General features: G+C 38.4%; 1 protein-coding gene across 1 annotated transcript; it reads left to right on the plus strand.

The window, feature by feature from the left end:
• Positions 1 to 10,084: 10,084 nt before the first annotated feature.
• Positions 10,085 to 14,502, plus strand: lgi1a (leucine-rich, glioma inactivated 1a). Its single transcript, XM_051126065.1, has 8 exons — positions 10,085 to 10,500; positions 10,640 to 10,711; positions 12,405 to 12,476; positions 12,580 to 12,651; positions 12,853 to 12,924; positions 13,011 to 13,180; positions 13,258 to 13,422; positions 13,667 to 14,502. Exons 1-8 carry the CDS (start codon positions 10,322 to 10,324, stop codon positions 14,482 to 14,484), a joined length of 1,620 nt encoding a protein of 539 aa, XP_050982022.1. The 5' UTR covers positions 10,085 to 10,321; the 3' UTR covers positions 14,485 to 14,502.

The raw sequence follows: 14,502 nt of genomic DNA on the forward strand, positions 1-14,502 counted from the left end.
CAACGGCCGCATTGCCGCATAACTGTGTTCCGCCATTTTAGAAATAGTGGCAAAATCAGTGGCAAATCACTCATTAAATCCTCAGAATCAGAGGCCGCAGTGGACAAAATGTCTTCGTCATATGGCTCACAACCGAACGAAATCGAATGACGAGCCTCCGGGGTAGGCCGTAAATCATCATTAATGAAGACAACTGGCTCAACGTAGTGCTCTTCGAGCTCTGTAAAGGAAAGGAGAAAACTCTGCCATCTCGCTCTCCATAAGCTATGGCTCACACGCATCACCCCAAGCGCCCGTCTCATGCGACGCCTCTGCAACCGCAGAAATGGGACGGCTGTCTAACCCGATGCAAGACCTTTTCTCGAAAAGACTACGAGCCTCAAGCGCAATACCTTAAGCCACAGGCTATCACAGTGTTGACAGTCAGAAAGGCCGTTAAGCGTTTGAGTGTTGAGTGTTTTGAAGGCCCAAACATTGCACACACTTGTCATGAGTGTCCCCCGCTGCGATGAACCTGTCACACGGTTTGACACATCTCCTGTAACTCATCGTGTCCACTGAAGAGGAGTAAACTGCTCTTTTTTTCCCCAAGAAATAGCTGAGAACACGATAAAGAACACTTTCCTACGGGCAACAGATGCGCCGCTTCTTGAATGAATTGAAATTTGATGAAATAGCACGCAGCACGCAAATATAGCACATGTATTCACATGCTGGGGGCGGTGCTAAGCACTATTTGGCCAATGAATTGGCGTGATGGTATAAGGGCTTCAGACATTCATCACACCGGAGGTGTTCCCATAGTGATGACGTCATCGCAGCATTGATAGTGAACCTATGAAAGGGAATTAAAAGTAATATCTTGCAGAACAGGCAATTACAGAGTTTGAACAATTCATTAAGAGAACCGGCTCTTAAGAATTGTTTGTTTGTGTATTGGACTGTATTTTTAATTTTTTTCCTTTTTTCAGAACTACATTGTGTTGTGAGACAGATTGCTATGTGTTTATTTTATTAATACAATTAATATTAAAATACTTATTTTTATGGAATACCCATTTTATAAAAGCAAGCCCTGTGATGCTGTGGTTATACTCTTAGAGTAAACCACATCTTCACGGGACATATTGCTTTATTTACTAAATAGAACTGACTCAAAAGAGTCATTAATTTAATTACTCTAAGTTCATATTGAATGCTATGTTATGCAGCATTTGTATTAGACTGGAATCTTTTTTTTTCATGTGCAATTTAAACAAATAAATAGCCCTGGAACAGAAATGAAGTCAAGGGCTATTAATAAATATATAATGAATATATAGTATATCTCACATTTTTTGTTTAAAAATTCGTATTTTTTATTTTTTATTTTTGCAGCCTACCGTATGGGATCTGTCCTATTCTGTTGGCAATTTAAGTGCATTAGTGGTAAGTAAATTTATAAAACACTTTGGTCAAACAAATTTCAGTGTAAATTAATATGGATAATCATCTATAAAGATGATAATTCTGTCATCTTTACTCACATTTCTTCAAGCGTGCGTTACTTGCTTGTTTTCTGTGGAACAGAGTTTGTTCTTTCCATGTAATGGCATTCAATAAAGCCCAATAATTTCCAAGCTTTAAAAGGAATGACAACCATGATACAGTTAGTCCATATGACTCATGTGCTATATTCCAGGCCTTCTGAAAAAAAATATGATAGCCTTGGGTAAGAAAAACCTATACTTCTTTATCTGTCTGGGTGCTGCTCAGTTCCTTATTATTTGTGCATTCTTGTTTCCTTTTCTTCCATCCTAGCTCCTCTCTCTTAGGATGCAAAAAAAGGAAACAAAGAGTAATTGTATTTTTAAATTCAAAATATTCTCGCTCACTCAAGTGTAATTTGAAAATGTAGTCTTTGTGCAGGTCTGCTGTCACGTTCTGAGCTTGAAAATGATTGAATGCCATTGTATGGTAAAAAGACTGATCAAGACACGTGAGGGATTTTCACCAAACCCTAAAATATGTGCTCAGAAAACTTTAAAGACACAGCACAAGTTAAATGGGATCATTGTGTGTTACTTTTGCTTCTTTTTCTTAAAGCTTGAAGCTGATCACTGTTTACTGCCATAATATGGACAAGCATGTGATCCAAAAGAGAGAAGAATCAACCACAGTCATGGTTTACTACAATTTTACTAGAGTATTACTACAATATTACTATAGTAGAACCATGGTATCAAAACAATGGTTTTTAAAACCATGGTATGCACCAAAAAAACACTGTTACTACAGTCATGGTTTACTACAGTTTTCTATAGTATTACTACAGTATAACTGTAGTAAAACTATGGTATCAGAACGATGTTTTTTTAAAAACAATGGTTTGCAACAAAAAGCCACTACAGTCATGGGTAACTACATTTTTACTATAGTAAAAACATGGTTAATTTTCGTAAGGGTATGCTGGCCTCAGCGTCCTCGTTACACACAAACAAATAATGTTACCTCACAAAGTCATCAGTCTCCTTGCTTATGTTGAGCTTGTTTCTGGTTCAAATATATATGGCTTAATTAAACCAGTATATCCACTTGTCATTGTATCGTGTTTATTGCCGTTCAGTTGGTGCAGTTGTTCTCAATCATGGTCTTGGGGGACCCCTGCTCTGCACATTTTACATGTCTCCCTTATTTAACACACCTGATTCAGATCATCAGCTCATTAGGAGAGAGATCCATGAACTGAACTAACAAGCTGATGATCTCAATCAGGTGTGTTAAGTCAGCCATAATCAGTGTTGGGGGTAACGCATTACAAGTAACGCAAGTTACGTAGTATTATTACGTTTTCCAAATAACTAGTAAAGTAACGCGTTACTTTTTAATTGACAAGAAAATGTCTGAATGAATGTGAACATGCATTAATTCATCTCACTCACAAAAAACAGATTCAGTATTCCTCAAAATGAATAAAAACAGTGAAATGCAACGCAACCTGCAGTATTTAATTCTTTATGCATTTAACCCCATTTATTAACCAATGTCTTTACTGCCGACCTTTGATGATCTAATTCAACCATACTAATAAGTAAAAAATTATTTAAGATAATCTAACATTTGTTTTCCTTTTTTATTGCTGAAGAGTTGACATTTTTTCTACTGTACAGACGTGAATTTACTTTTCTCAAAGCCTGAGGCTTTTGGTGTGAAAATGCTTTTACATTTGCCAAAAACAGAACTTTTTATATTAAAAACAAACAAGCAAGCCCTGCCCAGATTTAAAAAGTAACACAAAAGTAAAGTAACGCATTACTTTCCATGAAAAGTAACTAAGTAACGTAATTAGTTACTTTTTTAGGGAGTAACTCAATACTGTAATGCATTACTTTTAACAGTAACTTTCCCCATCACTGGCCATAATTGTGCAATATGCTTGAATATAACCTGTTGCAAAATCTGCACCCACATTTATACATTTACAATTTACAATCAATGCATTTTTGTAAGAAAAATATCCATATTCAAAATGTAAGAATTACTTTAATCTAGCTTGCGGCAGGCAGTGTTGGGCAAGTTACTCTGAAAAAGTAATTAAATTACTGATTACTCCTTTTAAAAGTAATCAAATTACTGTTCTGATTACTTTATTTCAAAAGTAATTAGTTACATTACTAGTTACATTACTTTTTTTATGTACATCCACGAAATTTACGTGAAATGGTAAATTTGTGTGTTGCCTAACATCCCAGCATAAACCTCCTGATAAAATATTTGTTATTAAAGCATCAAAATACTGTTATTTTTACTAAAAGTAATAGGCTGCTGCGTGTGTGGTTGCAGAATGCACGGCATTTCGAGCGGTGAGTGGATTCTCTGACTGTCCATTGCATTCCAGAAATCAACATTGTTCAACGCTGCAAACACGTGTTATAAATAGAAACTCTGCCTATGCTTACGCCTGTTAATCGTTTTTGTTTTATATTAGTTGTTCTTGTTACTTTTGTGCAATACATGAATATAAATTTTGTTTTAGATATTTTATGTTTAGATATTTCTATTTTTTCTATATATACATACACACCCGCTTACTTACCTCATTCATTCGCCGCACCGTTCCTCCCTGCTGTTGCCGCTATCAGAGTAGCGGGTGCACACGCAATCCTGATAGCACATGGACATTCTCCCATTTCAGCACTCTCCCCTGTCCGTATGCATTTCCCAGTCATCTCATACACATGCACTGTACTTGTTGTGTCGTTTCGTCCCTGTGATGTTTGTCTGTGTGGCGTAGTCAGTCTTCCGGCGGGAAACATCGCGCCGGCCAAACCGAACGAACGAGTGGCAGCCGATTATGACATCACGGGCTTGGTCGCGCCGGCGCAGCGCAACCGGAAGCTGGCGAAACCATTGTGTAGTTTGAATGGGTGTTTTTGTGTGCATTTACGTGTGGAAATTATGTGTTAAAAGTATTATGTGTTAATGGATTATGTGTTTATTATTATATAGAGAGCTGAAATGAATTATTATTGATTCATTATAATAAGATGTCAAGTAAATGTGGAATTTGTGTGTGTATTAAGTGTTATACTTACCTATGAAGGGTATGGTCCAAAAAGGGGCGGGGTTTGGCCTATATAAGCTGGGGCCAAACCAGGCCCGGTTCTACGGGGGTGCTTGAGGGTGCTAAGCACCCCCAAACAAAAGCAAAAGCACCCTCAGATAAAATTATTAATAGCGTATTAATTTTTAAATTAATGAACACGCAGACAGATGCACACACATACATAAATTCGCCAAATTAATACGTACACACAAGCTTATAAATAATTATCTTATTTTCATCATGCTTTTAATGCCTCGGCATTTGATTGGTTGTGAGCATTCTCAGTTTGCGATCATGAAGCGTAAGTGACGTGTGACGCTGTCTCTTTATTCATTCAATGTGCGTCCAGCTCAGGAAATTCGTTAGCTAACTTTTTACAGTACTTAAAAAAATCGCATTGTGGACATAAGGAATTGGCTAAAGAAAGCCCAGAAATCTCCAGACCAAGATGTTCATCAATTAATCTGTCAAATAACTCCACCTGCCGATGACAGCGACAGCGTACCCCGTCCTACAACCTCACTCGCACCGCATGACACCCCTGCAAACCCGGGCGACAGACCCCAGCAAGTGCCGCGGCCGATGGCGCCAAGCGACTTAGGTGACGAAGAGCCCTTACAGGTGATGTGCCTAGAAAAATACCCAAGTCGAACTTTTAGTGGCCGTGGAAATAACCGCTCATTTAGTAGCTCTTGGTTTAAAAATAGAGAGTGGCTGGAATATTCTGCTGAACGGGATGCAGCATTTTGTTATGCTTGTCGTAAATTTGGCTCAGCTGGGACAGATGATGCATTTACAACCACTGGCTACAACAATTGGCGCCATCCTAGATGAGCATGCAGTAATAACCTTCACAGTGTATTCTTGATGTTAGATGGCATTTGTTGAAACTACAATTACGATACTAGTGTAGACGATTTATATTACTCAGTCCTATTTGGTGGTACCGTTTTCATACAGTTCCATGCATATTTTTTGTGAGCACCCTCACAATTTTCAGAAGCACCCTCAGTGATTTGGTTCTGGAACCGGGCCTGGGCCAAACCCAAAGACATTACTTGTTTACCAAGTGGACGCAAGAGTGCTACGGCGGTGCCTCGAGCAAACCCAAAACCCCCTTTGTATACTGTGGATACCTGTTTGTTGTATACATCATTATTGGATTATTTTCTGGTTTATTTTCCCTTTTTTTGTTGTTTCTTTGGTACTTTGGATTTTTGTCTTTTTGTGTGCACTTGTATATATTCTTCACTGTGGATGAACTTTCTGGCACTGTAAATAAATTTCACCTCGCACGAAAGTGCTTTGCGAGTGAGCCATCATTTTTTTTTACATCCTACACGGACTCACGTTTTCCCCCCGAAGGCGAGCTGGTGGGCTCGTCTTCATCACAAACTATGAGGTTCAAATACTTCATTCTGGTGACTACTCATGCACCAATTTGCGCTGTGTTATCATGTGTGCTGGTATCTTAATAAGCATGATTTTTGTATTGACCAAAAATATTTACTACAATGTTGTCAAACTGTTTACCAAGATATCGCCTTGTTCAGTAAATATACACCAATACCTAAAGCAATAAGTTAATTAAATGAATGACATTTTTAATGCAATAAAGTAACAGATTATTTATACTGACACATATATAAATGATTGGTGGATGTGTGTCCCTCTAGGGGGGGTCTGGGGGCATGCCCCACCAGGGGAAAATTTTATACATTTTAAAGTGAAATTCATTCATTTGGTGTACTTTAAGAACTCAAAATTAAAAGATCCAACCCATGTTCATTGTGCAAATTGAACAAACAAAAAAGTTGATGACAGTCTGAAAAAAAGAATATACTGTGTTCTTCCTTGAGTTTTCTGAGCCCCCATTCTGGGCCCCTTTCAACCTCTGAGCCCTATGCAGTCTTTCCTCCTTTTCAAAATACAAATATCAAAAAAGGAATTTCATGCAGTGTTTTTTAAAATCAAATTTAAGGCTTTTTGTTACTTTTTTAAAGACCTGCAGAAATAGAATTATTAATATGGAATAAGCAAGATGTCTAAACTGATATCCTGATTTACAGCACAGATAATGTTCATTATCAAAAACAGTAACATCTGTAAAAATTGTAATAACCTTATTTTGATATGATGAAATTATTAAAAATAATTATTCACCTCAATACCATGGTATAAAAATGAACTACATGGCTTCTAGGTATTTGTATGAAGAACAGTGGTCTTAGTATAAATGCACAAACGCTATTAATCACAAAATACTGTAATTATATTCCATTACTCCTTTAATATTTAATACATGTCTACATAATAATATAACAGTTCGAAACGTACCATAATTCTGCGGCAAGACCATAGCGCAGTCAGTGTTACAGTAAAAAAAATCCATTATATTAAATGATTCTGACTGTGGTTGCACACAGTGTTTCTCCTGTTTGTCAGCGCTGTTTCATCTGTTTAAATGTCATTGTGTTCTTCACCGATTTCAAGCGCTTCACTCTGGATCTCACAGCGCTGTTTAGTGCTCGCGAGTAAACGCGTCTGCTCTAGTGAACTTGCGCTCCGCTGCTGTTTGGACTGTGATCTGTAGCGGATAACGCGCGCTTCAAACGACTAGCACATTTAATCCATAACGCGATTTTTGTCTTTTCGTCCCCAAATTTAAGACCTCTTGAAATTATAATTTAGACTTTTCTTATACTAATTAAGGTATTTAATACTTTTTTATGACTGTAAAAGTTCGTTGTTATTTAAAAGAACACTTGTTGATTTAAAAAAAAAAAACCTTTGGCTCGATGAGGTGGGTCGTTCGAACCACCCGAACCCCCCCTGGCTACTGTCGGCAATGATGTAACGCAGCAGTAACGCATGCGTGTAACTATATTCTAATTACTCATTTGGAAATTATAACGCGTTAAATTACTCCGTTACTAAAAAAAAGAATCAAATTACAGTAACGCGTTACAAAGTAATGCGTTACTGCCCAACACTGGCGGCATGTACATAGTAGCCTTACTAATGCGTCAGTTAACAACAGGAGGCCTTTATTCACCCCCTGGAGCTGTGTGAGGCACTTTTTATTATGGATGGATGCAACTTGTTTTGAACTGATTAAGACAAACACCTGCCTGTTGCCATGATAAAGCTTAGAAGTGGCAGGATAATTTTTTATTATAACTCCAGCTGGATTCGTCTCAAGGAAGGAAGTCATACACCTAGGACAGGCCCGTAGCCAGGGGGGTTCGGGTGGTTCGAACGACCCACCCCATCCAGCCAAAGGTCCAGAATTTATGTACCTTTTTTTTTTTTAAATAAACAAGTGTTCTTTTAAATAACAACGCACGTTTAAAGCCATAGAAAGTATTAAATACCTTAATTAGTATAAGAAAAGTCTTAATTATAATTTCAAGAGGTCTTAAATTTGGGGACGGAAAGACAAAAATCGCGTTATGGATTAAATGTGCTAGTCGTTTGAAGCGCGCGTTATCCGCTACAGATCACAGTCCAAACAGCAGCGGAGCGCAAGTTCACTAGAGCAGACGCGTTTACTCGCGAGCACTAAACAGCGCTGTGAGATCCAGATTGAAGCGCTTGAATTTAATTATAATTTAATCATTTAATATAATGGATTTTTTTTACTGTAACACTGACTGCACTATGGTATTGCGGCAGAATTGTGAGACATTTCGAACTGTGTTATATTATTATGTAGACATGTATTACATCTATTAAAGGAGTAATGGAATAAAATTACAGTATTTTGTGATCAATAACGTTTGTGCATTTTTACTAAGACCACTGTTCTTCATACAAATACCTAGAAGCCATGTAGTTCATTTTTATATGGTGGTATTGAGGTGAATAAATATTTTTAATAATTTCATCATATAAAAATAAGGTTGTTACAATTTTTACAGATGTTACTGTTTTTGATAATGAACATTATCTGAGCTGTAAATCAGGATATCAGTTTAATATATTACTAGACATCTTGCTTATTCCGTATTAATTCTATTTCTGCAGGTCTTTAAAAAAGTAACAAAAAGCCTTAAGTTTGATTTTTATAAAACTCTGCATAAAATTACTTCTTTGATATTTGTATTTTGAAAAGGAGGAAAGACTGCAAAGGGCTTAGAGGTTGAAAGGGGCCCAGAATGGGGGCTCAGAAAACTCAGTGGAAGGGTGTAGCATGGGTCAAGGAAGAACACAGTATATTCTGACCAGCGGCGGTTCTAGAACCTTTTTTTCAGACTGTCATCAACATTTTAGTTTGTTCAATTTGCACAATGAACATGGGTTGGATCTTTTACTTTTGAGTTCTTAAAGGGCACCAAATGAATGAATTTCACTTTAAAATGTATAAAATTTTCTCCTGGGTGGGGCATGCCCCCAGACCCCCCTAGAGGTCACCCACCATTTATATATGTGTCAGTATAAAGAATCTGCTAATTTATTGCATTAAAAATGTCATTCATTTAATTCACTAACTAACTTATTGCTTTAAGTATTTCTGTATATTTACTGAACAATGCGATATCTTGGTAAGCAGTTTGACAACATTGTAGTAAATATTTTGGTAAATCTAAAAATCATGCTTATTAAGATACCAGCACACATGATAATACAGCACAAATTGGTGCACGAGTTTTCACCAAAATGAAGTATTTGAACCTCATAGTTAAATACAAAATGGGTGGGAACTGAAAAAGGTCTACTTTTTGGAAAAAAAAAGAACCCCCTCTTCCGCTAGGCTGGCTACGGGCCTGTAGGATGCCTGGACGGTGAGTACAAATGGGCTAATCTTCATTTTTGGGTGAACTATCCCTTTAACAAGCCACCAACAGAAGGCGACTAATTACCAGTAGAGACCCACAGGGACCATTACAGTTTTCAATAAAAACTATTACATTATAACAAGTAAAACCATTACAAATTCTGTGATGGTTTCTGTTCCTTTTGTTTCAGCAGGTTGAGAGGATCTGACCAAAGGGAGAGCCATTCGCAGCCCGACTGGCTGACTCTTAATGTAATTTCTCGGAGACACGCGGGTTTTTGTCTCCAGGTGGCGCTTTGAGGCTCACGACGCAAATCCTTAACTGAGTCACAATCACACTTTCATTTTTGCAAGTACGAAAAGATTAAAACTTAAAACATTTCAAAACTAGCAACTCGCTGTGTTTCCTCTGACATACTAATGAAATCAGCGTCGCAAATCTCTATTTATTAGCTAAAAAACTTTAGCCCGTAATCAAATATCTGTTACTGGCCCATTCTGAGCAGCGCTGAAGAAAGTAACAGGAACCACGTGATTCTGTACGCCGCTTCAGCAGTAGCCTGAAATATCATTTTCTATCACTGACAAATTTATAATACATTTTATATTAATAGACAATATAGCTTAAGATACACGGTGAAGAAATTAAAATATGAAAAATTGTGTACATCCGTCGTATCTGATCAATCTGAGACAGCTGTGAATCGGCTAAGCCCCGCCCATTCTCCGACCGTGATGCTGGCTGTCCTTCTTCAACCCGCTGATTGTATTTCTATGGCTTCTACCTGCTTGTGCAGATAACGCAAATCTGGATAAAAACAGCAACAATAATAAAACATTATTATTTCGTTCTTTTGTTCCCGTTATGAGATTGTGGCTCACAGCAGCGCAATCGTCGGGACTGTATCGGTGACCAGTATCATTCAAGGCAATATTTGTCAGCTCGGGGTTCATTGAAGATGGGTCTCATCAGACGGACCGTGTTCTTCTGCTTGCTGTGTTCGGTGATGCTGCTGGTTCACGGCAGCAGGAGGAGACACGCGCGCTGCCCCCCATCTTGTACGTGCAGTAAAGATAACGCCTTATGTGCCAATACCGGATCAATACCGAGGAGCTTCCCACCAGATGTCATCTCACTGTAAGCGCAGCACTGCTGACAATAACACTAATTATCATGATCAATTATCGTGCAGTTTCAGTTTGTGTTCAGAGGTTGCTATCTGTCTATCTCTCTATCTATCTCTCTATCTATCTATCTAATCTATCTATATCTACAGATCATTCGTCAAGTCCGGCTTTAATGAAATACCTAAAGAGAGTTTCATTCACACGCCAGCCCTCCATCTTCTGTAAGACTTATCAGCATTATTACATGACACACACACACACACACAGAGAGAGAGAGAGAGAGAGAGAGAGAGAGAGAGAGAGAGCATGTTTTCATATAGATGACATCAACCAGTGCTTTGATTAATACAGTTTTTCTGTATGAATATAATGCGTTATAATGGTGTTCATAATACCTTGATACGCATTGTAAACTTTGTCAAAATGTATTCAGACTTGCTTACATCTTTAATGAGTAAAATGCATTATAAAAATAATCAACATTTTTTATAACAATACTATTATTATACCAATAATGCAGTCACCAAACAACAGGCAAGCTTAAACTTGGGAATTGGTTAAAATAATTCATTAAAATGCAGTTTAATGTGTATTACGGAGCATGAGATATACTGTCTTTACATTAAACATTAACAAAACTGTTAACACTTATATTTCATTGTGAAATATAACCCCTTGTAAGTTACCATATACTATAACATGTGAGTGCAGCTGTTACCTTAAACCTGATCTTGTTTTTTACTGTGTAATTCAGTGTAATCTGATATATATATATTTTTTTACTCCAAACCAATTAAATATTCAGGCACATCTGTTGTCACATTCAAGTATTTTCCACCATTCTACACTTATTGTAGTCTAAAATCAGAATAAATATGAAATCTCCAAACCCTTTCTTTTCATGATAGTGGTGTTTATAAACAAATTTCAGCTGTTTGACTATATAGCAGGGGTGGCAAACTCTGGTCCTGAAGAGCCGCAGCCCAGCAGAGTTCAGTTCTAACCCTAAAACTCACCTGCCTGTAGCTTTCCAGTAAGCCTTCAGACCTTGATTAGCTTGTTCAGGTGCGTTTGATTAGGGTCGAAGCAAAACTATGCAGGGCTGCGGCTCTCCAGCACCGACGTTCGCCACCCCTGCTATATACTGTGATATTAGATACATACTTTATGCATTTGACATATTTTGTCAGAAGCTGTATTGTGGTACATTTGTAAGGGTAATTAGTTCAATGCAGTCAACTTAAACCTACATATTTCGAAAACACTGTATTCTAATCACTTCCGGCATATTTTATGGCGACAGGGCGGACATGTTAAGCTTAGGAAAAGCAAGTAAGCAAACTCGTACGAAGAAAATTTGTCAGTTGAAAAGTCACCAACTTATTTGTCATTGAAATTCCCGCCACTGAAGAGACAAAGTCGCTAAAGGGGATGGTCTTTTCTTAAAGGGGCAGATTCCCCAATACAACAGGGTGGACAACCATTCAAGGGACACAGACAAACTTGTCTTTTTTTATTAAATAAAAATTGTGTTTATTGTGTTTGTCAATATGCTTGTATTTAACAAAATATTAATAGGAGACCAAAATGTAACAAAAAAATATGATTTGACTATCTTCTACTCTCAAATTTAATGAGCAGTGCATGGGACATGGCAAAATAACACATATCCTCCTACTCAAAACTTTAAAAAAATCTAGAAAATGTATCAAAGAGCCAAGTACTGCTTTTGTTAGGAATATAAAAACTTAACACACCCTTTCACGGTCATTTTTATGTTAAATGATCATGGCACACCAAAAGGTACTAAAGGCATTTTTAGTACCGCAATCACATACAGTAAAGACAAATGCCCCACAATGCTCACCGAGTTCTCTCATTTACCTGTATTCACCAGTGTGCTCTCTCTCCTAGACTTTTCACAGCAAACAACTTTGATTCTATAAACGAAGATGCGTTTCTTGGTCTTCCTCATCTGGAGTATCTGTAAGTGTCTCTCGGAACGTGATTTTTATTTATTTATTTATTTTTATTAGTAATTAACACTGTATGAGGAAAGAGTTGATCTGATGATTCAGTGTTTTCTCAGGTTCATTGAAAATAACCAAATTAAGTCCATATCGCCGTTTGCCTTCAGAGGACTCAAGTCTTTAATACATTTGTGAGTATTTCTGCATAATACCATTGCCATGTCTGTTCATCCGCATTATCTGCAGATTGCAAGTGAAACATTGCAGTCCTAATAGGAACATTTTAAGTAGATGATTGCAGTCAGCAATCCAGGTTGTTTTCCTCAATGAGACCTTTGCACACCATAAAAATGGCTCATTTCTCATTTGGTTCTTTACGAATGTTATTGTAGAAGTCTGGCGTACAATAATTTGGAGACACTACCGAAAGATCTTTTCAAAGGAATGGAGGCTTTGACTAAAGTGTACGTATGCAAGCAATGCAACATCATTTAAATAACTGTCAAGCTTGATGACATTGTCTAGACTGAAACTCTTTGCACATGTCCAGGGATCTGAGAGGAAATCTTTTTAGCTGTGACTGCAAGTTAAAGTGGTTAGTCGACTGGATGTTTCATACAAATGCAACTGTGGATCAGATCTTCTGCAGTGGCCCTGAAGCTTACCAAGGCAAGAAGATCAATGACCTGTTGGCACAGTCATTTGACTGCATAACGACAGGTAGGTAATATTACAGAGCACTTTGCGTTTTCTCGACTTCGAATAAAAAGCGCTTAACATTTGTCTTTGTTCTACAGATTTTTCTCTGTTGAAGTCTCTTGACTTTCAGTCCATTTCGGTCGAGGCTTTCGCGTTTGGTGGCGACCAGTTTGTCGTATTCGCCCAGCCTTTCATCGGCAAGTGCAGTTTCATGGAATGGGATCACGTGCAAATGGAGTTCAGAAACTTTGATAACATCACCAGTAAGTGAGCGGCAGCGGAAAAGTTGCGTACGTGTCTACGTCTGCATATAATAATAAACACAACCCTGTTTCCAGACAGCTTCAGCTGTTTTAGTTGTGCCAGTTTCATTTACAACGCAAACTGTAGTTTTTACGGCATCATACACATGCATGGCGTAATAAACGGATACTCCATAGTTTTGGTGGTTTTCAAGCCCTTGTTTCATGCAGCTTTAAACCATTTCTTTGGATCTTTCCTCCGTAGGCACTTCCACTGTCATCTGCAAACCTCTAGTCATCGATAGTCAGCTCTTCATCGTAGTAGCCCAACTGTTCGGCGGCTCGCACATCTTCAAGCGAGACGTCTCGGCAAACAAATTCATCAAAATCCAAGACATCGACATCCTAAAAGTCCGAAAGCCAAACGACGTGGAAATCTTCCACGTCGACGGAGAGTCTTTCTTCATCATTGCCGACAGCTCCAAAGCCGGCTCGACGACTATTTATAAATGGAACGGCAATGGCTTCTACTCCCATCAGTCTTTGCATCCCTGGCACCGCGACACAGATGTGGAGTATCTAGAAATTTCTGGGAAGCCTCATCTGATCTTGTCCAGCAGCTCTCAAAGGCCGGTTATTTACCAGTGGAACAAGAGCACTAAGCAGTTCGAGCGGCGTACAGATATCCCGGAGATGGAGGACGTGTACGCGGTCAAACACTTCACCGTGAAGAGCGAGCTGTACATATGCCTGACCCGCTTCATCGGCGACTCCAAGGTGATGAGGTGGGACGGTAGCATGTTCGGCGAGATCCAGACCATGGCCTCACGTGGCTCCATGGTCTTCCAGCCGTTCTCGATAGCCAACTGGCAGTACGCCATCCTGGGCAGCGATTACGCCTTTACTCGGGTCTATCGCTGGGATGCGAAGAAAAGACAATTTATCCACTTCCAGGAACTGAACATTCAAGCGCCCAGGGCTTTTTCTCTGGTGTTCATTGACAACAGGGAATTCCTTCTTGGCTCTAGTTTTAAGGGGCAAACGCGTATATATGAACACCTGGTCCTTGACTTGAGTAGCTGATTTGCTTCATTGGGACAG

Source organism: Labeo rohita, chromosome 13 (assembly GCF_022985175.1).
Source record: "Labeo rohita strain BAU-BD-2019 chromosome 13, IGBB_LRoh.1.0, whole genome shotgun sequence".
In the NCBI taxonomy this organism is placed as follows: domain Eukaryota; kingdom Metazoa; phylum Chordata; class Actinopteri; order Cypriniformes; family Cyprinidae; genus Labeo; species Labeo rohita.